The 27,518-nt window shown below is 58.8% G+C and overlaps 2 protein-coding genes across 3 annotated transcripts in view; one reads left to right on the plus strand and one right to left on the minus strand.

Annotated features, from left to right (window-relative positions):
* Window positions 1-688, plus strand: part of LOC111157133 (G protein-coupled receptor 143) — a 29,960-nt gene extending 29,272 nt beyond the window's left edge. The window contains exon 9 of the mRNA XM_022518378.1: window positions 279-688. Within this exon, the coding sequence (XP_022374086.1) occupies window positions 279-373 (95 nt within the window). The 3' untranslated portion in view covers window positions 374-688. The remainder of the gene's footprint in view (window positions 1-278) is intronic.
* Window positions 689-6,393: 5,705 nt separating this feature from the next.
* The window catches only part of LOC111157131 (transducin beta like 1X-linked), a 237,685-nt gene continuing 216,560 nt past the window's right edge, over window positions 6,394-27,518 (minus strand). For both annotated transcript variants that reach the window (XM_022518374.1, XM_022518375.1), the window contains 11 exons: window positions 24,871-25,003; window positions 24,260-24,401; window positions 23,512-23,575; window positions 23,283-23,380; window positions 19,590-19,650; window positions 15,367-15,488; window positions 12,312-12,386; window positions 11,859-11,986; window positions 10,051-10,216; window positions 7,715-7,816; window positions 6,394-6,788 (listed from right to left, as the gene is read on the minus strand). In XM_022518374.1, coding sequence (XP_022374082.1) covers window positions 6,762-6,788; window positions 7,715-7,816; window positions 10,051-10,216; window positions 11,859-11,986; window positions 12,312-12,386; window positions 15,367-15,488; window positions 19,590-19,650; window positions 23,283-23,380; window positions 23,512-23,575; window positions 24,260-24,401; window positions 24,871-25,003 — 1,118 coding nt within the window. In that variant the 3' untranslated portion in view covers window positions 6,394-6,761. The remainder of the gene's footprint in view (window positions 6,789-7,714; window positions 7,817-10,050; window positions 10,217-11,858; window positions 11,987-12,311; window positions 12,387-15,366; window positions 15,489-19,589; window positions 19,651-23,282; window positions 23,381-23,511; window positions 23,576-24,259; window positions 24,402-24,870; window positions 25,004-27,518) is intronic.

Raw genomic sequence — 27,518 nt, forward strand, 5'->3', positions numbered from 1 at the left:
GCGGCAGCTGCTCCCGTGCTCACAGCGGGCCGTGATCCCGTGCTCCCCTGTCCGACAGCACAGGGCCCCGAAGCGGCCCCGCGTGCGCCGCTGCTGTGTATTTGGGCCACAGCTGCCCCACGGTCCGGCCCCGGCGCACACGTGGCCCCCGGTGCGGTGCGGAGGCCTGGCAGAAAGGACGTGGGGGCTGAAGGTGCCCGCGGGTCGCGCACCGCTGGCCGAGGAGCGCCCCTCCGAGACGGCAGCACCGTCACAGGCTTTTCTCTTTTCCTCCCCAGGTTCTGAGGCCAGCACAGTTGAACTCCACGTCGCCCGTGAGCCCCGCCACGGAAGGGAGGTTGACTCTGTTCCCCAGCCCCAGGGAGGCCTGTGAGGGGTGGGACGGGAGTCCGGACGCCACGTCCTCAGCCTCCGTTTCTCGGTCTTCGGAACCGTGTTCTGCCCGCAGATCTGCTGCTCCCACCCGGTCAGGGTTTCCTCCCGAGGAGTCTCTCTGCGGAGAGGATCTGCGAGCAGGGCCGGGAGCCGAGGGGAGCGGCTTCTCCGGACGCTCGTGGCCCTTCGCTTTTCCGAGGGGGCCGCCGGCCACGGGCGCGCAGATCCAGGCCTTCGCAACTCGAGTCAATAAACGAGCGTAGCTGTAACCGAGCCCGGCCTGCGCGCGTGCTCCTCTCCGAACCGCACCCCTGCGGGGCCCTCTTGAGCCAAGTGTGGACGCGGCCGCACGGGGGCGGGGGGTGGCGGATGGGGAAGCCGAGGCGGTGGGGGGGGGCTGCGCTTGCACCGTTCGCGCGCCAGGTCTGCGTCCCCCGCGCAGCCGTCGGTCCCGTGCCGAGCGGGGACACGGTCCGAGCAAACCTGGGAACCCGCTGTAGATCGCCGCGTCGGCTGAATCTTTCCGTCCGCAGGAATGTGCGTGCTCTGAAGCTTTCAGCGTGTTTTTTATTTCTGGGCGAAAGTGTCTAGCGCGGCCCGGAGCGGCGGCCCCGTGGGTCCGTGTACACGAAAGCCAGACGCCGCTCCCTCCGGACACCGCAGGCAGCTCCGCCTCGTGACCCCTGCCTTCGGGCAGCCGGCTCCCGGTTGCTTTAGAAAAGCTTAGAAGCTTCTAGACTTCTACTGTTGGAGAGTCACTTGCTGGCAGGAGGGACTCCGGGCACGGCTGCCCTGCGGTCAGGTGCCCAGGGCTGTGCGCTCCTGGGGTGGACCCACCGTGACCCGAAGCGTCCCGGAGCTTCATGTGTGCACGTGCGGCTGCCTTCTTACTCCGTGTGGACATCCCGTCTCCGCCGGCGTGGAAAGCGCCCCTTCTGCAGGAGGCCTCCCCGCCCCCGCCGGCCTGAGGCCAGGCCACCCCCACCCTGGACGCCGAGATGCCCAGTCCTCGCTCCCCCGGCCTCCCCACGCCTGCAGCGGGACAGGGGACCCGTGCCCCTGCCGCAGGCCAGATCAGAACTGGGGCCAGGACCAGGCGACAGCAGCCTGTCTGGGAGGCCGGCCGCGGGCCGCTGGGAGGCCTGGGCAGCTCCCCACATGCGACCCGACCCGTAGCCCGTTCTTGTCTGTGTGGCCGCCAGGTCTGGTTCTCCGACAGCCCTCGGAGGGCCCGGGCCTCGCTTCACTGTCCTCGGCTGGCCGCGAGGCGGAGTCAGTCTCGGAAGCTTGCGCATCACACAAGCGTGCCCCGGGGTCTGCTTCGCAGCTGGGGGCAGTGGGACGGGGAGCCCAAAGGTGCCTCCCAACTCACGGCTCCGTGGCGGGCACTGAGCGAGCTGTGGATGCACCGGGGACGCCTATGGAGCTGGACCAGCCCTTCTGTGCGGAGAGACGCCGCAGACGGGGACCAGAGGTCGCGGCGGCAGCCGGTTTGTAGCACGTCCCGGTCCCGCGGTGCTAGAGACCTCGGGCGCGTGAGGGGCAGCGACCCGGGGCCGGGAAAGCGGGGACGGTGCCGGCGGCCTGGGCTGGGCACGGGGCGGCGCCCGTAGCTGGGGCCCTGGTTCGGGTGGGAACGTGGGGCGCCTCCCCTGTGTGACGAGCTCCTGGGCAGCGCAGGCAGCCCCCGGCTCGTCGCACTTCCAGGTCCCTTTCGAGGACTCTGCTCTCACCCCTCCCCTTCGTCTTCGGCATCTCATCTGCATAGACTCCCCCCGCCCGTTTGCCTGGGGTCTCCCAGTCGCTCTTGCTGGACGGAAACTGGGTCCTCGTCTGAGCCCTTCTCCGGAGTGTCCGAGTGTCCGGGGCAGGTGACACTGTGCAGACCAGCGTCCCGCCCTCTCCGCGGCCGTTTCCCACGCCCTGTCCCCGTCCTGGTGCACGTGGAAACGCGTCCCCTGGCGGGGCTTACCTTGTCGTGGATGAGCCGTTACAGAGCAAAGGGAGCCAGACTGGGAGAAACCAACATCCTGCCACGGCCCGAGCGTTGTGCGGGTTCCCAGTCCCGCTGTCCGTCAGCGGCACCCGCAGCCCCGGGTGCCCGGACGCCTTCCCGAGCCCACACGAGGAGCCGGCAGCAGCCGTCAGCAGCCGCGTCAGGGTGTGACGCACGTGCAACTTCGGTGGAGTGACCGCGAGCTGGAGCTGCCCGACACACAGTGACGGCGTGTCCCATCTGCTGTGAAGTGCCCCGTCTAAGGCTGCGGCTTCCCCCAAAGCCACGCGTCACGACGCCTCCATCCCCGGGACCCCGACGTGCCCTGTGCTCTCCCCACGGCCGTGCCTGCCCCTGGGTTGTTCCCGGGACCTTCAGTTCCCGAGCCGGGGGGACGTCCTGGGTCTGCTTGGGAGTCGTCGAAACGCAGCAGCCGCGGGCCGCGTCCCCCACAGCACCAGGGCCCCAGCTGTCTGCTGCGCTCCGGCGCAGGGCCACGTCGCCGTTGGCGGGAAGGGCACCGCGACCTTCTCGGAGACCCGGCTGGCAGAGAAGTGCTTGAACAGCACTGTGCCGCCCCTCCCCACCCAGCTCCTTTCTAATCGTGGGCACAGCAATACCCCGTAATTCGGGGGCGCCCGCCGACCGAAGTGACGTCAACAGCTGTCAGCGCGTGGCACAGGCCAGACGGTCAGCCTCTGCCGAAGGTTCGTGTGCACCGTGCAGTCCCCGTGTGCTGTGACCCGGGGTTCTCCGGGTGGCTCAAAGCTAGCCCTGGAGCTCGGACCCTACCAGACCCACCTGCCAAGACCCCTCTGCTCGGACGCTTTCCAGCCACCAGCCCCGGGTGACACAGCGAAGCAGCAACGCGTGGAAACGTGTCCCCGCTGCAGAGCCCTCGGCCGTGGCCGGGCTGCGGTTCCTCCCGCCCTGGGCGCTCGTTCCCACGGCCCCGTCCACCAGAGCGACCCTGGAGGGACGCACGCGACTTCTTTCCTTGGGAAAACGCAGCATCTGGTCTCTGTCCATCCGTCCGTCCGTGTCAACCTGGGCCCGAGGGTCCACCCCGCGAGAGCAAGAAAGCACACCCACCAAGTTCTCTAATATCAAAATAGAGCAATTTATTCAAGACACTGAGTATGATCGGTTGATTCTCTCTGGAAACAAAGGAGCTACGACGCACAAGGTGACTCTTCTCAGCGCGTGAGGGTGAGTGGGCCGGAGGACAGAACGGGCGGATGCCATGGGACGGGATCGAGAGAAAACGCAGACAGGGGACCGCATCTGGCTGTACGTCTGACACAGACAATAAAAACCGCAGAAGCCAGAATTCAAAACCTCGGTGAGCGGCGGAAAGAACATTTCTGCATTGGACAAGAAACACGATTTAAAAAGAAAAGAAAAAGGTGGAACAGAAGGTTAAAAATAACAATAAAGCAGACCCTTACATCTGACAAAGTGCACTTCATGTGGCTCCGTGATCTCGGTTCAGAAAGACAAGACAAACGTCACGTCCCGGGTGCCGTGTGGGGTCAGCGGCCGGACGCCCTGTCCCGGCTGGCCCTCCCGGCCCCCCGCCGCAGGGCAGCATCCCCTTGCCGGGCGGGCCTGCGGAACGCGCTCTTGGTCACTTGAAACCCAACCGCGGATCCTGGGCCGCATCCTGTGTTACTGTGAATGCAGAGCCGGGGTTCCCCCTGGTCCCAGAGACGGAAGCATTTCCCCGCGATCTCAGCGCCGTCAGCAAGGACCGACCGTGTGTTCTCCCACGGGCCATCCCGCGAGGACGGAGGGGACTCTACCGGCTTCCTGGCCACAGGGCGAACGTGGGAGGCTCCACGGATGGCGGTCCTCGTCGTGGCGAGGGCGGGGCTGCACGGAAGGGGCCGCGCGTTCACGGTCGGTCCCCGTTCAGGCCCGTGGGGAGCGCCTGTGCCGTGGCGGCTCGGGGCAGCTGGGGATGCGGACAGGTGGCCTCCGTCCTCTCTGGCTTCGTTCCTTCCTGCACACAGGGGTCAAGCCTGTGTCGTGCGAGGCCTTGTAGCTCTTGGCTCCTACGTCCTGGTTCCCAAGTGGCTGAGTGTCCTCGGGAGGCTGACGCCTGGGCTCCCGACCTCCCTGTGACGATTACCTAGTGAACCCCTCCGGGACGTCCCGACCACAGGGCTCCCCTCGACAACTTACTCTCTGTGCAGGTGACTCTGGAACTTGCACAGGGAGTCAAGACGGTGTTGGTCTGGACCCCCAGCGAACTGCGTCCGAAACCCAGGGACGCCTTGGGGCCAGCAAGTCCCTGTCTGCCCTGTCCAAAGAGGGCAGTGAGGACTGCATGGGACTCGGACCCCCGGGCTAAGCACTAACGCACAAGAGCCTGAATGAAATCCCCACGTCGTCCACAGAGCACTTTCCGGGTCTCGCGCAGATGGGGTGCGCAGGATTCCAACACCCAAGCCAGTTAATGAGCCCTCCCTGCCCGTGGGGTTTCAGCTGCGTGGGTGGGTGCCATGCCACCCTCTGGCGGAGACCCCGTGTCACTGCTGGGACACACGACCCAGCGGACGCCTACCCATGACCAGACCCCGTCCCCAGGCCTGGCCAACTTCCTCATCCCTTCCTGTGCCCGCCGGGAAACAGGTGGCTTAGGGCCTTCTCTTCCATGCCTTCCCCGCCGCTCACTTAAAAACTAGGTCCGTGTCCGGTTATGACGACAAGAGTACAACGGTCACCTGATCCAATGAAAGGAAACTCCTCTAGGAACACAAAGCCATGTTTAATTTTTTAAAAACAGTAAAAAGATTCATTTAAAAAAAAAAACTTTCTCCTATTCTCTCGCGAGAGAAAGAAATTATGAAGACAGCAGAAATTATTAGTGACGTTTTCTACCTATGTAATTCACCTCCGGGACCGGACATGTGCGTTCCCCGTTCGTTTCTGTCCCTGGGAGACCAGGGGAGATCCTGGGGCCTTTTATGTCCGCGTGGCAAGGACGGGCCACCCTGCTCTCGGTGTCTGCAGCGCCGCCCACGAGCTGTCGAGGGGACACGGAGCCCAGTGGCAAGATGGGATGGCGTCTTCGATGCCATCTGGTTTGGGGAATGCTTCTTGGGGTCAGAGGGCGCTGCCGTCCCGCTCTCCCGCCGGCGTCGGGGGCCCCACGCCCAGCGAGGTGCAGGGCTCGTCTCCGAACCAGAAGGCGCTGAGCTCGCTCTCTCCGGCCGCAGGGCGAGCTCGCGACCCACGCGCAGGACCAACCTTTCCCACCCACGCTCCTAACCACCGTTCGCCACGCTGAAGGGAAAGGAAAAAGCGACCTCAGACCCTGCCTGTGTCTTCCTAGAATTTGTTTAAAATATGAATCACACAAAGCTCTCTCTGTCTGATGGCCATTTTTAGGATTTTAAAATTGTTTTAACATAAAAATATTTTTTTTTCCAAAAATACTCCGGGCTCTCTCTCGTATAAGTATTTTTTTCTCCTGTAAAAAGCCCCCCTGCCCCACCTGCTTACATAAAGCACTTAGTACGCGCCGAAAGTGCCTTTGAGACCAAGATCCGAAGCAACTGTGAGAAAGGGTCAGAGAGAGAGTGAACGAGGGGCGGGGGGGGGGGGGGGGCTGCGGGACAGCCGTCCGTCCACGATTCCGTCGCGGCGGCCCGTGCGAGGGCGGACGGCGCACCAAGACCCCACGGAGCGGGGGAGAGGGGCGGGGGTAGGGGCGGACGAGGGGAAAGAGGCCAACAAACCAGAAACAGTTTCCATCTCAGACCGAAGGCCCTCAGACGACAGCATTCCAGCCGACAGAAAAACCACCGGACAAAGAAGATTCTAGAAAGTAGAAAGTGTTGGGATTACAAAGTCGCGCATTTCATCGGTACAAACTGGTCTTTGAACATCCTGTGTGAGAACTGTAGTGTCCAAATTGTTAGGGAAAAACCCGCCACGTGGGGGAGAGTCCCCTCCCCCTCCTTTTGGTTTATCACAGCATTTTTCTCGTTTTTCCTTTTTTTGGCACAGCCTTTTTTTTTTTTTTTTTTCTTTTCCTTTCTTCCCCCCCTCCTTTCCTCTTCTCGGCCATCAGAGCCTGTTCTGGATGGAAACCAAACCACGCGCCGTTGAGCTGGTGGCTTCGTGCTTCCCAGGCTGAGTGTTGTGGGTGGAAACCGTTCTTTCCCCCTTCGATAGGACTGTGTATGTTTCTGTCTTAAACTTCTTGATGAAGGTTACGAAAGAAGAGAGACTCCCGTGGGCAGGGATGAGCTGATTTCCAAGTACACTGTAATGCAGGTCAAGTTCGTCCAGCTTCGGAGCGGGTACACTGTGTCTGGCGAGCGCTGCGACCTCACACGTTCACTGCTGGTCCGTGAGATTTCTTTTCTGAAATAGTTTGTGTTTACTTCCGAAGATCTAAAACACACACCTAAAAGGAACCAGGAAGTGCCTGTTATTTTCACAGACAACGCCGGGATGCCTTTTGAGCCCTTGGGCCAAATGTGGCCCGTCACCTGTGTTTTGTAAATAAAGTTTTACTGGCACACACGACGATTCAGAGAACCTCGAGTACGAGGCTAATGTCTGAGCACGTGACCCACCAATCCCCAGCAAACAGCACTGCACGGAAAAGCCAGGTCAAGGGCAGGGCTGGGAACAAATGGCGGTGGACGCTTCTGCATCGGGGCAGATGAGAAGCCTGAGCACACGCGTGCTGGGAGCAGTGGGGGCCCACGCGGACACTCGGAAAGCCTGTCCCCTGCTGCCCCCCTGCCTCAGAGCTGAGGTGCAGGAATGACTCAAAAAGCCAGCCATCTCATGGGACCAGAACAGGACCACTGGGAGCCAGGAGACCTGCGGAAGGAAAGGCCCTGCCTTTACCACCCCAGGGCCCAGGTTGGGGGCACCAGTATGGAACTGAGGCAGGAGCAAGTGTCTCAGCTTCAGCACCAGTGCCACGGAAAGCCGGCCCCTCCCCTGCTCGGGGGCCGTCCTGGCACCGTAGGCGGCTTCGCAGCATCTCCCCCCAAAGCGGGGACAACCACAAATGCCTCGGACGTTGCCCAGCGTCCTCAGGGGGACAGAATCCCCACAGCTGAGAACCACCCATTTCCCCGAGAATGTGAACCACAGTGACACTCCGGGAGGGAGGAGGAGTCTGCCGTGCTCACACGGGGCCCGCCCTGTGGGGTCCAGCCCAGAAGCTTCCTTCACCCCAGACACATTCCTTCCGCACCCGCTGTGTGCCAGCCCCCCGATCCCAGCCCCCCGCCACGGCAGGTAGCTGTCCACCACACGGCTTTTCCATTTCCCACCCTCGCCCCGCCCTGGCCACAAGCCGCGGGGGCCGCTTACAGAGCCGTCGGACGCGCTGGCGCCCACTTTGTCCCCGCGAGCGTTCCAGCAGACCTCAAAGATGCCTCCGGTGCCTCGGTAGCTGTGCACGAGACTCCCAGTCTGCAAAGCAAAGCCACCGTTACTAGCAGGCATGCGCGACGCACGAGCCACTGCTCCGGGCGGGACCCACGAGACGCTGGTGCACTGTGACATCACGCACAGCCGGTCCCTCGAGTTTCCAGACACACACAAGTTCCGACACTTTTTGGGGAACTTTCTGGTGGCTGCAGATCCTGCCTCTCAGACCGCAGACTCCCCCTGGGAGCCTCCATGATGTACGGTGGCCCTGGCCTGGCCCAGACACGGCAGGCCGTGCGACCCTGGCTGCAGATCCTGCCTCTCAGACCGCAGACTCCCCCTGGGAGCCTCCATGATGTATGGTGGCCCTGGCCTGGCCCAGACACGGCAGGCCGTGCGACCCTGGCGCCCCTCCCCACCTGTGACCAACGGTGCCACACAGACCGGGGCAGCTGTTCCTGGGAGACGGGAACCAGCAAGGGACAAGTCAATGGTGTTCCAGGTTTGTACTGTGTTCAGAGGGGACCCAGCTCATGGAGAATTAAAGTGAGCTTTAAAATGTCTCAAAGAGGGCGCCCGGGTGACTCAGGTCAGGGTCCCAGGGTCCTGGGATGGCACCCCGCGTTGGGCTCCCTGCTCAGTTGGGAGCCTGCTTCTCCCTCTGCCCCGCCCCCCACTGTACTTTCTAGCTCGCTCTCTCTGAAGCAGAAGTCTGAGAGGGAGCCTGTCTGGCTCAGCCACTCAACAGTATGACCGCTGACCCTGGGGCCATAAGTTCAAGCTCTTATGTTGGGTGGAGGCGCCTGGGGGCCTCACGTCTGTTCAGCATCTGCCTCCGGCTCAGGTCATGATCTCAGGGTCCTGGGATCAAGCCCCGTATCGGGCTCCCCACTCAGTAGGGAGTCTGCTTCTCCCTGTCCGTCTGTCTTCCCCCCCACCACTTTGGCTCTCTAGCTCGCGCTCTCTTCCTCTCATTCTCTCTCTCTCTCTCTCTCAAAAAAAAAAAAAAAAAAAATCTATTACATTATTTAATAAAATCTTTACAAAAATAAAATCTCTCCAACAGTGTTGTGATTTATACAGAGGGGAGGATCGGATCTGACGAGTTTCTGACAGCAGACAGCACCTAACGACCAATGTCACTTTACAGATCCGTCTAGCAGGACTTCTGGGAAGTGTTTCATGAAGGGGCTCTGGCGTGCTACCCCTGGGATGTGTTCTCCAGGAGGCCTATCCAAGGCTGCGAGGCTCGGCTTGGTGTCAGGCTGGGTCCATGAAGAGCCCGCTGTCGCCTCTCCTTCCGCAAGAGGGTGCGGCTTACATAAGGCAGTCCCTGGGAAGCCTGGGGTCTCAGTGGACCCCTGCACCCTTATGCTCGTTACCTTGGCCCATCCACCACCTCCTCCTGTCCCAAGGGGGAGGGACATGGACTTGAGACACCTGAATGTCAGCCGAGCCCAAGGGGAAGAAAGAGGGTAGGTCACACAAAAAGGGGAGCAAGGAAGCCATCTGATCCATCCTGAATTCCGACAAAATGGATCGCAGGCTCTTTTCAAGGACTCCCACCATACCACCGTCGCCCTTCCATTAGGAGAACGAAGAGCTGACTGCCCAAGACGGTACTCTGTACTCTGCTAGTTCCTGTCCATTCTCGTCTCTACGTTCAGATCTCTGCGGTCCTCAGGTATGGCCAGAGAAACCTACAGTGGCTACATTTAATCAGGTACGGTCTCCTTTCCGTTCTGAGAACAGGACAACCCATTACTGGCCTGTGCTTTGCTGCCCAAACATAACGGCAGGAGCACAGCACACGCGTCCTTCACACTCCTTCGTTTGCTCCGGGAGCCACGGGATGTGGTGCGGTGCAGGGGAGGTCAGGGCTGGCCTCAGCCCAGCTGCCTGGTTCCTGGAAACCTCGGATGGGGGACGCCCCTTTACCCCCCAACCTCCGCATCCGCAGGGCCACGTCTCTGCCCCTGCCCGTACCCGAGACAAGGATGAGGTGGGTAGTGTTTGATGCCAGGAAGCTGAACACGTAGAAGACGGGGGTAACCCTTGGGGAGAAGACCCACAGCCCCCACGGAGCACAGGGCAGGTGGCCCGGAGCCGGGGGTCTGCCCGCAGCAGGAGGGCTGGCTCCACGCCTTCTTCCGAGGCAACTCATCCTTACTAAGCACCAGCTTCCCCAGTTGCTGCTCCCAGCCCGGGTCCCCGGAAACGCTGTCTGGGCCCTCCCTTCGGCAAGGACTGGGTCACAGGAATCGGGGGGGGGTTACCTGAGTATTCCAGATGTGCACGCACTTGTCAAAGGAGCCACTGGCCAGGTACTTGCCGTCGGGGCTGAAGGCCACGCTGTAGACGGGCTCCTGGTGCTTGGTCAGCGTGTGGGTGCACACGCCGCGCTCCACGTCCCACAGCCGCACCGTGGAGTCGAACGAAGCACTGCAGGCGGGAGACGGCGCGTCACTGCGGGGCACCGGGCGGGCTCTCCGCCGCCCTGACACGTGTGACCGGGGGCACAAGCTCTTCCTTCAAGTTCTTATGGTCCGGACACAACACATGGGCACGACTCCTCCAAAACGTGAGTCGGACGTGTTGAAAACTAGGCCGTGGTTCTCGGACGTGTTGAAAACAAGGCCGTGGTTCTCAAACACACCGTTCTTCCCTTCCTTCCTCCCTCCCTGCCCTTCCGTCCCGGGCTGTTACTGGGGACACGAGCTAACACCCACACGGATTTCTCACTGCATTTCCTACCGATACGAATGATAAATAGTTTCGTCGTGCAATTACCACACTTTCTAAAACGCCCTCGTAACGCGAAACCTAACACGCACTGTCAGCAACCAAAATGATGCCCATCGCTTGGAAAAAGGGCAAATGGCATAAAACTCAACCCGACAGGAACGAAATAATCGCATCCAAAGACGCGATCCCACTGCCGCGGGCTGCAGACCTGGCATTTTCCACCGCTGAAGAAGAACGCAGGCCACGGCTTTTCCCTGGCATTCTGTCTCTCCGCAGGTACGTTCCCCTCCTACCTGTTCACTAAAAGGACCATTTATGCTGGTCACGGGTACCGTGTAACATCGAAGTACCTTTCGGGCCATCAAAACTGAAGGCGGTGTGTTCTTTCGCACACGAATTTAGGACACTGACCAGAAATAAAGGAATTATGGTTGTCGTGTTCTCGTGGTCCTAGGCTCTCCGCGGATGTAGGACTCCCTTCCAGGACTTTCTAAGCGACGGTCCTGGGTCAAGCACTTGCAGCAAATGAGAGTCCTCACTGCTTGGCGAAGCTGCGCACCCCACTGCTACGTCACAAATGTGTACCTTCTCCCTGACTGCCACCCGTTGCCTGTGCCCACAAGTCCCCTCCCCACCACCGCCCGAGCAAGCCCGGGGCTGCTGCAGGTCCTGGAACATCCCCGCCAAGTCTCCTCTCTCCCACACGGCTTCCGACTGTGTTCTCCAGACGCCCCGTGACCCTGGCATTAAGTCTCAGCATCTCTTCAGTTCGTCTCCTAAATGCTCCTTGGAAAACACAGCACCTAGAGTTCAACGTTCCCTCCTGCCTCTCCAGCGAGCCCCAGTTCTGGCCTAACTGGCCATGCCACTCCTCCCAGTGCTGCGGCCCGAGGGCCTTCACTCTATCGGGCTGGTCCAGTGTGGCTGGAGCCGGGGAGCCCTGTGTCCTCGCTTCCAGTGCTCCCCTCCTGCTGCTGGAAGGGGAACCAAGCACACCTGATGTCCATACTGAGCTCCGTTTCCTTGCTCCGTCTTAACAAGAAGCTTCACCAAAGCCCAGTGTTCGGAGCCTGCACATCAGCGCCTCCTGCCAGCCTCATGGTTGAAACGATCCCTACCTCAAGTTAGGTGTCACCTCAGTGTTCTGGGCACTTTCAAAGCGAGCTCACCATGTCCCTTAGCTTGGAAAGACATGCACGAACTGACCATGCACATCAGCGAAATCTCCCGTCCTCTCTGCATACGACTGGCTCTCACTGGCCCCATGGCCGGCTCCGCCCCAGTGAGCCAGGCCGCGTTTAGGAACGGCACCCGGGGCTGGGGGCTGGCGGTCCTTTACCTTGCTAGCATGATGTTGGAATTTGGGTTGCTGGTGGCGGGCCCAGTGGGACTCCACTTGATGGTGTAGATCTCTTTGCTGTGAGCCTGAAGGTCATGCACACACGTGTCCTGCTTCATACTCCAGATCTAGGGAATGGGGGAGGGACCGTGTGAGCAAAAGCCGTCTCTCTGGCCAGGAGCCACTGGCTATCACTCACGCCGTGGGCTCCTGTGACACGGCTGCACCTGTGAGCAAGGCCACAGGGAAGGGAAGGCGTGTCAGCAGGACCCTCGACGCATCAACAGGAGTTAGCCGCAGGCCAGTGATGTCCAGTTAGAAACGGGGACAGAGCACAGAGGCTGAGAGAGGACCGGGAACAGAGTTACCCGCGGAAAAGCAGGGAACGCGAGCTCCGCATCGAGGGTGTAGGGCCGTCGCGGATCAGACACCCGCCCTCTCGGACCCCGTTACCTTTAACGTCATGTCGTCGGAGCAGGACGCCAGCAGCATTCCGGAAGGGTCCCATTTGATGGCATTGACCTCGTTCTGAAAGAGCGAAGGGTTTGAGAAGGCGTGTGCGCAGGTACCACGGCCTTCCAGCAGGGGGCAGCAGCGCCGCGCCGGCGCCGCAAGGAGCCTGCATTTAGGCCGCGTCTCCAGGGACGCCACTGGAAACCCCACACTTGCTGCTTTTCCCGTCAGTCTCCGTTCTCTCTCTCACTCTGCCTTCCACGTTTACATGCGAGCACAGCCAAAGGCACCCTCACCTACGTTTCTCTAAGACGAGAAAATCACTCCTAGGGAGCCCGATGAATTCACAGCAACGCAGAGAACGAGTAAGACCGCGGTTATCCTAAACGGAACTGTGAAAGTCGCTTTCCTACAGGCTTTCTTTTTTTTTTTTTTTTTTTTTTCTTCAAGATTTTATTTATTTTGGGGCACCTGGATGGCTCAGTGGGTTGTGATCTCTGTGTGTCAAATAAATAAATATTTAAAAAAAGAGATTTTATTTGACACAGATCACAAGAAGGCAGAGCAGCAGGCACACAGAGAGGGAAGCAAGCTCCCCCCTGAGCAGGGAGCCCAACACGGGTCTCAGATCCCAGGACCCTGAGATCATGAACTGAGCTGAAGGCAAAGGACTAACTCCCTGAGCCACCCAGGCGCCCCCCACTACACACTTTTAATACTGCAGCTACCTCCTGTCTGAATCCCTTACAAGACCCCTCTCTTCGTGCTGGGGCTACGGGCGGTGGAAGGCAAAGGTTTAAGACCTCAGACACACAGGAGGGTTTAATCCAGGGTGAAGACAGGATCGAGATGAACCAGGGTAACTGTTAGGAATGCACCCGCAAACAAAAACCCTGAGGGGGCAGGGGGCAAGGGGCTAGAAATCCGGAGCAAACAAGTAAGCCAGGTGCCACAACCCAGCACGGGTAGAAAGTTCCAGCAAGCAGCTGCACTGTGCTGCGGGGGACAGAAAGGAAGGAGGCTGCAAACAGCCTTCTCGTACTGGGGACCGGATGACCCCGAGGCTGAGTTCCGCAGCATGCCGGCCCAGGCCCCCCGAGGCACGGGTGTTTCTAAAGGAACCGGCTGCGCCTCAGCATGGAGGGGGCGGTGAGGTGCCGGGCCTGGAGCGGGCCCCGTGGCGAGGACTGGTGGGAGCGAGGCCGTGGGTCTCGCGGTTTTCCAGTAGCAGCACCATAGCCCATGTAGGGTCCCGCTCATGTCTGTCACCCCAGCCTGACAAGTGCCTGATTTCAGACCCACGATTAATAATTTCCCACTCTGAAGTACTCTGATTTGGATAAATTTTATGGTCCTATTACTTGTTAAGGACACTAAGCTTTGAACGGCATGACGTGGAGAAACGACAAGGCCATGTCTGTTCCACACAGTATGGACGGTGGACAGCCTGGGAAAAAGGGAGGAAGGACGCCCGGGAGGCCCAGGAGCAGCCTACTGGCTGGGCTAACGGAGAACGGAGCAGCAAGACTAGAGACGGGTGTGCGTACGTGTGCGCTCGCACGGATGCACGAGAACGTGCATGCCGGACCGCATGGAAACCCGGGGCCCAAGGAAGGCACTGCCCCAGGGACGGGCTCAGCGAGCACAGGCAGCCTCGGGGGCTCTGGCCACAGCCACCGAGGAGACCCTATGGATTCATCTCTCCGGGCCCAGGAGCGCAGAGCCGGGCCCACTGCCTGTCTCCAGCTAGACCCCTCGAGGGGGGGCACCAGCTCCTCCCGCAGTGGCGTTTTCTCCGCACTTCTGCAACCCAAGCCACGATTCCCAGGAGGCACTCAGGGATGGTTCACATCCGGGGATGTCCCACGCGGTCTCGGGAGGAGAAACTACATTTAGGTTGTATCTTGTGCGAGACGGTGAGCGGCGAGAAGCCCCATTTAAAAATGTTATGGGGGTGGGGCGCCTGGGTGGCTCAGTGGGTTAAAGCCTCTGCCTTCGGCTCAAGTTGTGATCCCGGGGTCCTGGGATTGAGCCCCATATGGGGCTCTCTGCTCTGCAGGGAGCCTGCTTCCTCCTCTCTCTCTGCCTGCCTCTCTGCCTACTTGTGATTTCTGTCAAATAAATAAAATCTTAAAAAAAAAGTGTTATGGGGGTGAATCCTCTAAGGGACACCTGGAAGCCACGAAGACGTCTACTCAAAGTTTGGAGAGAGTGTAGCGTCAGGGGAGAGAGGAAGAGACAGAAAACATGAAGAAGGGGCATTGGTTTAGAGACCCGAGATGGTAACAGGATTGCTGAGGCCTGTGCTCTGGAAGCAGGGGCCTTGGGGGGCAGACACTGGGACAGGGGGGTCCTGTGGAAATGAGCGAGTGCTGAGGACAGCGGTGTTTGTCGGGCAGGTCTCCCAGGAGGGCGGGGGTAGGGTGGTGGGGTGGGGTGGTGGTTCGGAGGCTGCAGGGATCTGGTCTGGAAAAGCGACCGGGATCCAGCTGTGCCCCTACACCGAGGAATCCGATGACCCTCGGAGCTTCCGGGATCAGATGCGGGTATTTCCCACCACATTTGGGAAAAGAGGCCATTAACGCTTCGTACGATTTTTGCGTTCTCTCTCTCCCCTCTCTCCACTGTACGTATCAGCTTCCTACAGCCCATGGGTCACAAAGCCTTTCTGAGAAAGTCTGCTGGGGCTTCTAGCCCTTCTGTCAATCAGCTCATTGCTGGGCTCCCCACAGTCTCCCACCTGCTGCTGAACCCCCCTCCCGAGAAGATTTCCCTTTCAGACCTCATAGTCCTCAGTTCTCACGTGTCCACTGGGCCGTTTGTTAAGAAGACAGTTTTCCCTTCTCTGCCAACGCTCCCCATCCGCTCGCCCAGCACAGGCACCGTTTTCACAGCAGCCACTTTACAAAGTCCTCCGGGCAGAATCGAGCCCCCGCCTCGTCTCAGGGTCGGTCCCGGGGCTGCCGCCTGCCCACAGCGGGGTGAATCCAGCCACCAGCAACGCCGGAGGCAGCCTCTTGGGAAGCGGGGGCCCGTTGCCAGAAGCCACACTCACCGTGTGTCCTTGGAAGGTTTTGACCGGGCGGTCACAGCCGAGTCTGCAGACGTGAATGCACATGTCGGTGCTGCAGGAGGCGAAGGTCGTGTTGTTCTGCCAGTCCACGTCCAGGGCGGGCGCTGCGGGGCAGGGACAGGGACGCCTGCGCTGACCACGGGTGCGCACAGCTCAGCTGACTGAAACCACCAGCAGCGGGGTCCAGAAGCCTCGCGGGTAACACGATACGAGAACGTGCCCGGAGCACCGAGACCTCTCCGTGCGCATCCGGGACACCGGGCACATGGCTCTGCGAGACACCACGAGAGCTGCCGTGCCCTGTGGCCTCCAGAGTCTCTGGACCCCCAACATGGGGAGAAAGGGTTCAGGAGAACATGCACTGCCTGCCCTTAGACCTTGCTGCTTCCAGAAATACCCCTGTGGTGGGCTGATGGGATTTGTTGTAGACGAGGAGAAGAGACAATGAGATCAAAAACGTTTCCTAGCCTATGTTCACCATATCCTGATTTTTCAAAATCTCCTGCAACCCATTAATGCGGCCCACGATTCCCGGCACACTCCCTGGGCAGGCACAGCATTAGGAAGGAACCGATCCGGCTTGGTCCGAGGGATGAGGCCCCGAGCCGGACGGGGAGCTGAGGCCTTGCCGACAACAGTGCACCCGCGCTTCCCGGAATTCCTGGGCCGCCCTCTGCATTCAGGGAGTGGCAACCCACGCACGTGGGAACAGGACGAACTGGGGGGGTGGGGCCCAGTTCCGGGAGTGTCCAGCACATGCTCGTAAAGATGAGCGCCCGCTAACCCTCGCCGTCCAGAGAGGGGACCCTCGGTACTGGTGGCTGGTCTCCCTGTGAGTGGGCCCCAGCCGTCAGGACCCCCGGGGCTCCCGGGACGATCTCACCATTCAGCATGGGTAAGTGACAGGCAACAAGGCGCAGCCACTCTGGGGTCCGCGTGCCCTCCGCCCCGACAAGGGCCAGTGAGGTTCAGCAGCCGACCTACTCCAGGCACAACCTGGCTGTCTTGGCTTTTTTTTTTTTAAGTCTAATTCCGAAACATGACTGTTGGTGCCCGCTCCCCCAGTGGCTGTATTTTCTGGCTCACAGGACAGGAGCGTAACAGAAAGCTGATGCCCGGACGTGCGCGGGGGAGGATGTGTGGGGGGCTGGGCCCTTTTATCACACGGGGGCTCTGAGCGACCACGGCCACCGTCAGATCTAGAACCTGCCATCGCCACCAAGAGTGCCGTCGTGCCGCTTCGCACTCGCAGCACGCCCTCCCGGCACCACCCCTACAGTGTGGCTGCACACAGGTGTTCTCCGAGTTCATCACCTCAAGAACGGCCTGTGAGATGGACTCACAGCAGGTGAGCTCTGCACACCGGCCCACGTCCCTCAGCCACACGCCGGTGAGCCCCACCCAGCCGAGCGTGCTACCAGCCGTCTACTGATAACGGTCCCTTCTGACTGCTCAGAAGTCGTCCACCGTGAGGCTCCAAGCTAATGCTTCCTGCTGGGGGTGACGCACGGCGGCCCTACTGGGTGCTCAGAGGGAAAACCTAACAAGGCAAAGCAATTTCTCGGGTCAACCATCAAATCCGGACTTTCTGAACGCTGAGTGAGGGTCCTCAGAAGCCTGAACTTGCTGTGTTTTGCTCTGAAAAGGAGCACACCTCCTTTTTTCTTCCGTCTTACCATCTTGAACAACACCGGGGTGGGGGGAAGAGCAAACGACACCTGCATATAACTGAACCGGCACTAGGGCCCGTACCCCATGACAGTGAGAACTATGGGTGAGGAGGTCTCTCGCTACATAAGAAACACACGGGTGGTGTTCCTGGGCTGGCGGGAGAGAACTGGCCCTTCCAGGAAGTCTTCAAAATGCTCTGGGAAATGTTACGTTCTGCTGAAAAACCGTAAAGATTTATTTATAATTTGGGGGGGGAGGGCAGAGGGAGCGAGGGAACATGTTGGCAGACTCCGTGCTGAGCGTAGAGCCTGACATGGGGCCTGATCTCACAACCCTGGGGTCAGGGCCTGAGCCAAAATCAAGAGTCGGATGCTTTACCGCAGAGCCAGCCAGGCGCCCCGTACATCAGTTCTCGGAGGTGTGCGGGGAATCCTAGTGATGCTCACCGGGGGCCCGAGTTTCCCCTGGACGGTGGAATCCAGAGCTGGGTTCAGGGATTCCCTCCAAGCACACGGGTCAGCAGCCCTGCTCTTCTACAACCCTGAGCCTGTCACTGTGTCCCCCCAGACAACAGAAGACGGGACATGTTCGGCATTTATGCCAGCACAGCGCCAGGCCCCCGTGAAGAACACGGTCGCTCGCTACCTGCTCTGCCCTCGGGAATAGAAGTACGACCTGGCGACACACACAGACGCAGACACACTGGCTTGCCAGAGGTGGGCTTGTAGGGACACTGACTTCTTAAAGAGAAGGGATTTCCTGCTGGGGCGGTGGGCGTGTTCTGGAACTAGTCCGTAGTAATGGTCCACGAGTAGCAGATTTTATAGACGGCACTGGTCATGTGACCTGCACCCCCCCCTCGCCCCGCACCACGCAGGCTGGAGCTCCAGGCTGCCTGTGTCTGACGTCAACCTACCCCCCCCCCGGGGGGGAGAACGTACACTCTGAACCTGTTCAGCCAGTTCCGCGTCATGAGCAGGGTGAGATTATGGCCACACTAACAGCAGAATGCACCGGCACCCTGGGGGTAAACCCGGTGTGGACCCCGGGCTATGAGGACCCATGGGAGGGACGTGCTAGGTCTGCAAGAGGCACGGTGTCAGCTGCGACCCCAGGGCCCCCGATCGGAGAAAGTGCGGCTGAGGCACCGCGGGCAGTCGCAGGAGACCGGTGTCCGTGCGTCGGAACCCGGTCCTGCCTCACTGAGTCTTCGGCTCCGTCGGCTCCCTGGACACCCCTCACTGGGCACGGAGATGGGCGTTGCCATCCAGGGGAGTCCTTGGGGCCATGCCTGGAGGCAGACCAGCACCAGCACGCCAGGCTCCCCGTCAAGATGCCCGAAGAGAACAATAAACACTCCCTCCGCACACCGCGATTCCCTCAAAACAGAACAGACACTTCCTGTCGAGGGAAGGGGCGTCCACTCCCTTTTGTCCAGCCTGAGCCGGTCTTCCCAACGGTCTCTTTCTTCTGGGAGGGGGTGGTCTGTCGTCGTCTCGAGAGGCCGCATCTAACAGTTAGACTGTGCTACACATGGCGTGAAGGAACAGGTGGCCATCTGGCCAACTAGAACTCTCTAGACCCCTAGCGGCTCTGCGCACCCTGCTAGGAGCTGACACACGAAGACAGCGTGAAGTTCCGAGCAGGGTAACACATCTCTGCGGGGCGGACGGACCCCCACGGGCCTGACGCTGTCGCCATGGGAGCGCCCACGGGCAAGGCTGGACCTTGGCCCGAGACTGGGAATCTGGACTCCGGGGGTTTCTCACTACTGCCTAAAGGGCAAGAATGCTCTTCTGTGCCTAAACTGGGCAAACAGTGGGGTGTATGTGGAACCCCTGCTTCCCCTCTGGGAGTCTGCCATTAGGACATAGGCCAGGCAGGGCTGCCTATAGGGCCCGCCCCAACGACCAGCCTCAGGTACAGAGTCCTTGTGGGTTTTCCTGGTAGCTGACCCTCCGTGTGTTGTCCTAACATGTTTCTGGGGGACATGAGATGTGCAATGACGGATTCGGCAAGGAGAGGACCCTCAGGGGCCCTGGCAGTGCACGCCCCCATACACCTCTGGCCTGCAGCTTCTGCTCTGTGTCCTTCCGTGCTGATCCATCACCCCAAGGACCGCGTTCCTCTGAGTCCGGGGAGCCCTCCCCGGGAGCCTCCGAGTCCGGGCGCGGCCGCAGGGAAGCCCAACACAGCACCCGCCTCGGGACAGCAGGAGAAAAGGCGTCCACACTGGCTCTGCGGGAGGTTCGCTGCCGTGTGTTTTACCTTCCGAGCGAACGGCACGGGTCGAGGGCACACTGGCTTGCCAGAGGTGGGCTTGTAGGGACACTGTACCTCGCAGGGCTTCAAAGCAAGGCCTCCCGGGAAACGTACCTTCCTCTTCCCAGCTACACTCCACGGACATCTTCCTGCCACCTTTCACGATTACTTTATTGGACATTTCTAGGTCTACGAATTACTCCTTCTGAATTGAAGAAAGAAAGAAAAGAAAAAAAGGAAAGAAAGGAAGAAAGAATCCCACGGAAACTCACCGGAATGAAAAGGGAACTGTTGCTTGGCTTCTCCTGTGTGGGCATCCCAAATGATGGTTGTCTGTGCTCCGCAAACAAAAAGACAGAAGTCAGGAACTATTCTTCACAGAAAGATTTCTCTAGAAAGATCTAACATACAAGAAAAGACTGTGAACAGCCCCCGCTCTTTCTAAATCAGCACTGACCAAGAGAGACAATGTGAGCCACAAAAGTTATTTTTAATTTTCTCAAAATTACATTAATGACAAATAGAAAAAGGGGCGTCTGGGCGGCTCGGTTGCTTAAGCGTCTGACTCTTAGTGTCGGCTCAGGTCATGATCTTGGGCTCTGCACTCAGTAGGGAACCTGTTTGAAGATTCTCTCTCTCCCTCTGCCCATCCCCTCGTATATACATGCTCTTGCCCCCCTCCCCACAAATAAATAAATCTTTTCTTAAAAAGATTTTATTTATTTGACAGAGAGAGAGAGATCACAAGTAGGCAGAGAGGCAGGCAGAGAGAGAGGGGGAAGGAGGCTCCCTGCTGAGCAGAGAGCCTGATGCGGGCCTCGATCCCAAGACCCTGGAATCATGACATGAGCCAAAGGCAGAGGCTTAACCCACTGAGCCACCGAGGCGCCCCCAAATAAGTAAGTCTGGAAAGGAAAAAGAAATCGTTAAAATTGATTTTAACAGTTTAGTTCAGTGTGGCCAAAATACCGTTCCAACACGGAATCGGTACGTGAACATTTGTGAGCTATCTGGCGTCCTGTCTCTGGTCTAGATTTTTGGGATCCAGTGTGCGGTTTATGCTACACAGTCCGATGGTTACATTTTACGAACTCAACAGCCGTGTGTGCTGGTGACTAGTTTGGAAAACTGCTCGACTGGTGGGGTTCCCCCTCCCCGCCAACACGGAGTCCTGCTGAAAAACCTGCAACAAAGCACCTCAAGACAGCTTTCTAGCACTTTCCAAATGCGGGCCTAGAGGAAACGTCGACTGTGATATCGGCCCGGACCATCAGTCCCATGATGTGGACACGACATACACCACAGCAGTGTGTCACACCGGACTCGGCCAGCGCTCTACAGAGATGGAGAAAAAACGATCTCCACCTTGCAAAGCGAAGTAAATCCTGAAGGCTTAGGAACTCACTGATGGCAGAAAGACAGGGAAGTGACAAGACACAGCTCAGTGACCACCACCAGAATTAGGTTTTTTTTTTCTTCAAGATTGTGAGAGAGAGTGTGAGAGAGAGGGAGAAGCGGACTCGCCACTGAGCAGGGAGCCCGATACGGGGCTCGATCCCAGGACCTGAGCTGAAGGCAGACGCTTAACGACTGAGCTACCCAGGCGCCCCACAGGAATTACGTCTTCATCAGCTGGAAGTCCTACCTTAACTGGAACTCGCCCACCTCCCTGTCCATAGCACTTAAAATTCTGCTGTAAGAAAAACTGCTTATGTTTTTTTCTATCACCTGCAGATGAAATCCTCAGAGCACCAACCATCTTTGAAAACCAGTTCTCTAAGTCTCGGGTCAGCTCTAAACCAATTAACTTTTTCTTTTTTTTAAGATTTTTTTTTTTTAAGTCAACTCTACACCCAATGTGGGGCTCGAACTCACAACCCTGAGATCGAGAGTCTCACGCCCCACTGACTGAGCCAGCCCGGCGCCCCCAGACCAATAAACTGTTTGTTGTATGGTGGAACGTCCTACTCTTCTTCCTGTAGCTGCTCACAAATGTGGCAGTGGAGAGAATCCATAAACTCGCTCGGTACTCCTCTGAGACAATGTCACGCACCACAGCACTAACCCCATCTCCTGGTTGGTGTTTCCATTCAGTACACAACACCAAGCACACGAAGCCTTTTAAGGATGGGATGTAGCCTTCCGCCACCACTCCCAGGTTAACCACGGACTGAAGGCCAACCCCAGCATCCCTGTCCGTGGCCCTTCCTCCCTAGGTCTCGCTTTCGAGAACATTCTTACTATTCCCGCTGTGGGTGGCGCACAAGGGCAGAGAGTGCAGGGCCCACCGACTAGCACATTGCCAAATGTGCATTTTCACTGGCCGCCCAGCTCAGCGCCTCGTAGAGTCACAACCGAGAGCAAGGTGGAAAAATCAGACACAGAATATAAAGAAGAGTCCCAGCACTGGCGTGAGTTGCAAAGAACTGTTTACGAGGGTGTGGAGGTCAAGAGGCAGAAGTTACCACTGCCCAGGGCCCACACGCTGGACCCGAGTGTCCATGGGCGAGTGAGTGAGCATGGGTGTCTGTGAAGCGGGGCCGCTGGCACGGGGGCCACCGCCGCCGCTCTCGGGAGCTCCGAAGGGGCCATCACGTACAGTGACGTGCTGGAGAAGGGCCAGCGATGGTCTGCACGATCACTTCAACAACACGGTCAGCAGTGGGACCAGCCACGGACCCGACAACCGTGTGTGTGTGGGGCGGGCGGGGGGGGGGGGGGCACCGGAACTAGGCCACCTCACGGATGATCGGATGGGAGTTCCAGGAGAACAGTGAGTGTTTCAAGCACGACCCTCAGTTTGTGTCAACATTAGCCATACGTCGACCAGGTGTGAAAGAAAGGTTTCCTGGCTTAGAGAGCGAGCGAGAGAACGACGGTACTCTTCGCGGACCTAGAGGGCTACCCCCGGTCTGGGGTCGGCACGCGCCGCCGGTTACCGGCCGGAGAGTGCGGACTGCAGCCCAGCCCGTGGCCGTGTGGACGGGTGGCAGCTACTACTGTGTGTTCACGGCAGCCCCCGGAGGCGCACCCAGCAGTGTCACCAGGTTTCCCAACGGTCCTGACGTCAGCAGGAAAACGTGAAGCCCTCCGGAAGCCACACGCCAGTCTGGTCCTCAGACCCGGTCGACAGCTGCAGGAACACAAAGCACTTCTGTTCCCCTTTGGCTTTGTTTCTTGCGAATATTTTTCCAAAACGAGAACTTCCAGTCCCTGCTGAGTCCTGGGAATGACGCACCCATTCCGTCCACGGTCTTGGGGAGTCCTGATTCCTGGCTCCTGGCAACTGAGGAAGCAGGCCCAGAGAGCGAGGCCCACACTCAGGCCAGATGACGCCTACACCCGCTGACTCCTCACCCGCCCATGGCTTCTGGAGGCCCCTGGCTGCTCACAGCCACTCGGACCTGATCCCGTCACATCCAGCAGGGAGCCCTGCCCAGGCCCCGTGTCTGTACCGAGTGGGCCCTGTCGTGGGTGGGCCCGCTTTCCTCCAGCTCTCAGAGAAGCCTGCAGCCCACGACGGGAAGTCACAACTCATCGAATTAGGGAAAAAGAAGCCAGGCGAGAGAAAACGGTTTGTGTTTCCAAAACTGCTCAGTGGGGGAAAGGTTTCTGTCCCGGGCGTCCCACGCCACTTTGCTTCTCAAGCACTGGATATGGCCAACTGGGGGATTTCCTCTTTCCGTCACTGGAGGACGTACCTCAAAGCAAGGGGGGAGGGGCCGTGCACAGAGGTCTGTGGAACAGCGTGATGCGCGCAGAGTCCGTGTTATCAATGAACAGTGGAACCCAAACCACACAAACCAACCTGAAAGCAGCTCTTCTGCCTTACTAAGGAGAAGCAGAAGGCCTCAGAATTAAACACAAAAACAAAAAACCCCAGGATGTTATTCAGAGATTAAAAATACATCAGCAGCTACGGATCAAAGAGACTGCTTTTAGACCCATTTTGAGCGAATACTCACTTTGTCTACACCAGCACTCAAAATGTAATTCCCCTTTTTGTTCCATTTCAAGGCGAAGATGGGGCCTTTATGTTGCCCTAAGGTGCTGGCCAGGTTGCCTGTGAGGTAAAGGAACCAACAGGTAGACTTCAAGGTCACGGCCGTGCTAGACCTCAAGGTCACGGCCTGCTCGCGTCCCATTACACCGCGCGGCCCGTCTTCTCCCAGCGCGCGACGAGGCACGGCTTACCGTCTTCGGTCCATATTCTCGCAAAGCCGTCGTAGGAACCCGTGGCCAACAGTGTCCCGTCACTCTGCGGGCCAGAAACACACATGCCGCACAGCTCAGTACACGCAAAGCCGGCCTCTCCCCCTGCCCCAGGGCTAGAACCGTCTCGCACCCATCACTGGCTGCCCGTGACGACTAGCGGCCCCTGGGACGACCTCAGCCCACACAGCTCAGGCAGGACACCGCACAGTATCCTAATGGCAGGCGGGGGAGCGAGGAAAATGCACCGTGACCCGTCCGCCCGGTGACATCCCTCCACGCACCACACAGAGAGGCCCAGGGAGACGTGGCGAGACCGGAGGAAGCTGTCGGAAACGCGTGTGCACACACGGGGGTTTGGGATGCAGGGAGAACGCACAGAAGCTCGAGAGAGCTGTGGGCTTCCCACATGTAGATGCGTGGGAGGCCCAGGGCAGGAGCAGCGAGCCAGACGGTCCCCCTTCCCGGGCTGCACGGCACCCCTCGCCAGCAGAGTGGGCTCCCCTGGGAACCAGCAGGCTCACCGCGCCCAGGGAGGCCCACTGAGCACCCAGCTCGCTTCTGCCCAGTGCAGCCTTGCGAGACGCTCTCGGCAACGTGAGAGCAGCCCTGGGGTGGGGGGCTCGCAGGCAGCATGGCCCGCGGCCCCGTGTTCACGCCCCACGGGGCCCCGCTGAGACAGGGACCAGGTCGGAGCTGTGGACGCGTTCACGCAGCAGCAGGTGCTTACGTTCCAGTCCAGCGACGTCACATCCTTGTTGCTCGGGACATCGTGTCCTCCTTCCCGTATGCAGTGCCGCAGCACGAGCTGCGTGGAGCCCCCGTTGCTGTTCTCGTTAAGGTTCCATATTCTCGCCGTCGAGTCTCCGGATCTGTAGGAGGAGAACGCACAGCATTCAGCTTCTGGTTCAGGCCCAGACAGCGCCTGCCACACTGGGCTGCCTGAGCCCGGTTATCTCCAGCATGTGGCTCTGTGTCTTTGTAATCCCGCTCACTGGCGGCTTTTTTGCCTCATCATTTTTGTCGCTCTTCGTTATTTTAATTGTTTTTTCTCCAGTAGGCTCCACGCCCAGTGTGGCTTCGAGCTCACACCCCTGGGGTCAAGCATCACCAGTGCTACTGACGGAGCCAGCTGGCGCCCCTCCGCAATTTCAAACATCTTTGCGTTGATCCCTGCCCTGGGGAGGACACAGGACGCAGCGAGGACTTCCTCACGACCTGGGAAGGAGCGCAGCACCGAGGGCCCGAGGTTGCGGTCCGCCGCCAGTGAGAGGGGAGCATGCACTCCAGAAAGGAGAGAACAGCCCTGGCCCCGGGGCACCCCCGTCCCAGCATCCTTACCCTGAAGCGAGGAGATCACTGACGGGGTTCCAGGCACAGATGAACACCTCCGACTCGTGGCCCCGAAGGACTGTGGCTTTGTTGGGCGGGATCTCAACGTCCCCGTCTATTTCCATTGGTTTCGAATGATTATCTGTCACAGGAAACAAGAAAAGGCATGTGGCTAACCGGTACAGAAAAGAAATTTCCCGGCATTCTTGGGGCACTTGAGTGTTAGGGACACCTTCTTTTTATTATTTTATTTTATTTTATTTTACTTTATTTAAATTCAATTACTCAACGGAGAGTACATTACCAGTCTCAGGTGTGCTCAACAAATTATCAGTGGCGTGGAACGCCCAGTGCCCCTCTCGTCGCGTGCCCTCGTTAATGCCCATCCCCCCACCAGCACCCTTTCCACAACCCTCAGTTTGTCTCGGAGAGTTAAGGGACCCTCATGGCTTTTCTCCCTCACCAACGACTTCCCATTCAGTGTTCCCTCCCTCCCTCTATGATCCTCTGCACGGTTTCTTCGAGTCCACGGGAGTGAGACCGGGTCATTGTGCTGCGCGGACAGACACACCTCCTTTCTACTAGGTAACATGACCTCTGACAGACCGTCGCGGTGTCATGACTTCTGTGTAATTCAGTAAATGTATTACGTTTCTTTATTTCACAGGCTCCAAACCTGACAGACAAAAATTAAGTTATTTACTCTGCATAACTAGGGCCACGCTAAGGTCTAAGGAACACCACCACGGGACTGGGGAGAGATGGGTCAAGCCCGAAGGCTGCTGTTCTCCAGAAGGGATGAGACATTTTACCCGTGAGCACCTGTTTGAGGGATCACCTCTTTATCTGTGATGCTCCCACTGGGAAAGACCATCCGCTTTCCAGAGCGCCCCCCGCCCTACACCACCTGCCCTGCAAACCACCTCGGGTTCTTGGGACTGAAGTGCTGCGGTTTTTTTCCTGGTTGGAGCCACCTCTGTATCAGACCAGAGCTGCCAGGCCTTCTATCTGAACAAGCCCGGCCTAGAGGACTCCTGCGTTCTGGGTTCTGAATGCCCAGGCAGGCCCGGTGACCGTGGAGACAAGCATGCTAAACGCCCCCTCAAAAGCACTGTCCTGGAAGGCGGCTGTTTTTCTCCCAAGTGGCAGGACACAGAAGATTCCTGAAGGTCAGGATGAACGGTCACTTGCAACATCACAGTCTGGCCTCAGCCTGCCTTGGAGCCAGATGACGGCAAATGGTAGGTGGCCCCGGCTTCGGGAAACAAAGGGAAAGTGAGGATGATGTGCCCGGGAGGAGGGCCAGCGGGGCCTCAGGTGTGCTCCCTGGAGACTGACAGGCCAGCCACAGGCAGGCACCCATGAAATGGAGGCTGTGGAGTGGCCAGCGAGCTCTAAGGCAGGTACCTGTCTCTGTGCAGCTATGTCCTGTGAGAGAATGTTTTCTTTTTTTAAGGAGGCTCCTTGCCCAGCATGGAGCCCAGCGCAGGGCGTGAACTCACAGTCCTGGGATCACAAGTCAAATGGCTAAACGACGGAGGCACCCAAGTGCCCCAACCGTTAAGATCCACCCCCCAACCCACCGTCCCACTAGATTTTTCTCAAGATTTAAAAGAAATCCATCCGATTTAAAAGCTTGCAAAATTTCTATCTTGGCAAACATACAGACTTCTTGAAGCTCACCAATTAGAAATTTGTTTCAGTGACGAAGACTAACAAAACAATAACCCTTCGTTTCCTCCAGCTTCGTTCCTGAAAACCCGAGGACTGCGTCCCTCCTGAGGGGACAGGCTCTAAGTGACCTGCAGCACGAACCACGTGCTGTCTTCTTCCTGCCCTGCCCTGCCCCGCAGTTCGGGACCTGCGTCCCAGTGAGGATGGGAGGCTACAGGTGGGAAGTCCTTCCACTTCTGTGCTAGACTCATGGCCTTAAGTTGTCCTGCTTGTTCCCATCTGCGCTACAGCTGCTCTGGGCTCTCCTTCTGATGCCTGGTGTGATTCTGTAGCTCACGGGAATCCGTCACCCTGTGACTGTGGACGGGAACCTGCCACAGGGCTCGACCACAAGCGGCAGCTGCCTCTGAGACAGGGGCCAGCGAGGCACAGGTGTGCAAGCCACACGTGCACACACAGACCATGACATACACACAGCTGCGTGACTCACACGTACTGCGTGGACACACAGCTGCGTGGACACACACATACTGCACGTGCACACACACACGTACTGCATGGGTACACAGCTGCGTGACACACACGTACTGCACGTGCATACACACACACGTACTGCGTGGACACACAGCTGCGTGACACACACATACTGCACGTGCACACACACACGTACTGCATGGGTACACAGCTGCGTGACACACACGTACTGCACGTGCACACACACACGTACTGCGTGGACACACAGCTGCGTGACACACACATACTGCACGTGCACACACACACACGTACTGCGTGGACACAGCTGCGTGACACACACGTACTACACGTGCACACACACACGTACTGCGTGGACACATAGCTGCGTGACACACACGTACTGCACGTGCACACACACACGTACAGCATGGGCACACAGCTGCGTGACACACGTACTGCATGTGCACACACACACGTACTGCGTGGACACACAGCTGCGTGACACACAC

This window comes from Enhydra lutris, unplaced genomic scaffold (genome assembly GCF_002288905.1).
Source record: "Enhydra lutris kenyoni isolate GAN:26980312 unplaced genomic scaffold, ASM228890v2 scaffoldscaffold52, whole genome shotgun sequence".
NCBI lineage: Eukaryota > Metazoa > Chordata > Mammalia > Carnivora > Mustelidae > Enhydra > Enhydra lutris.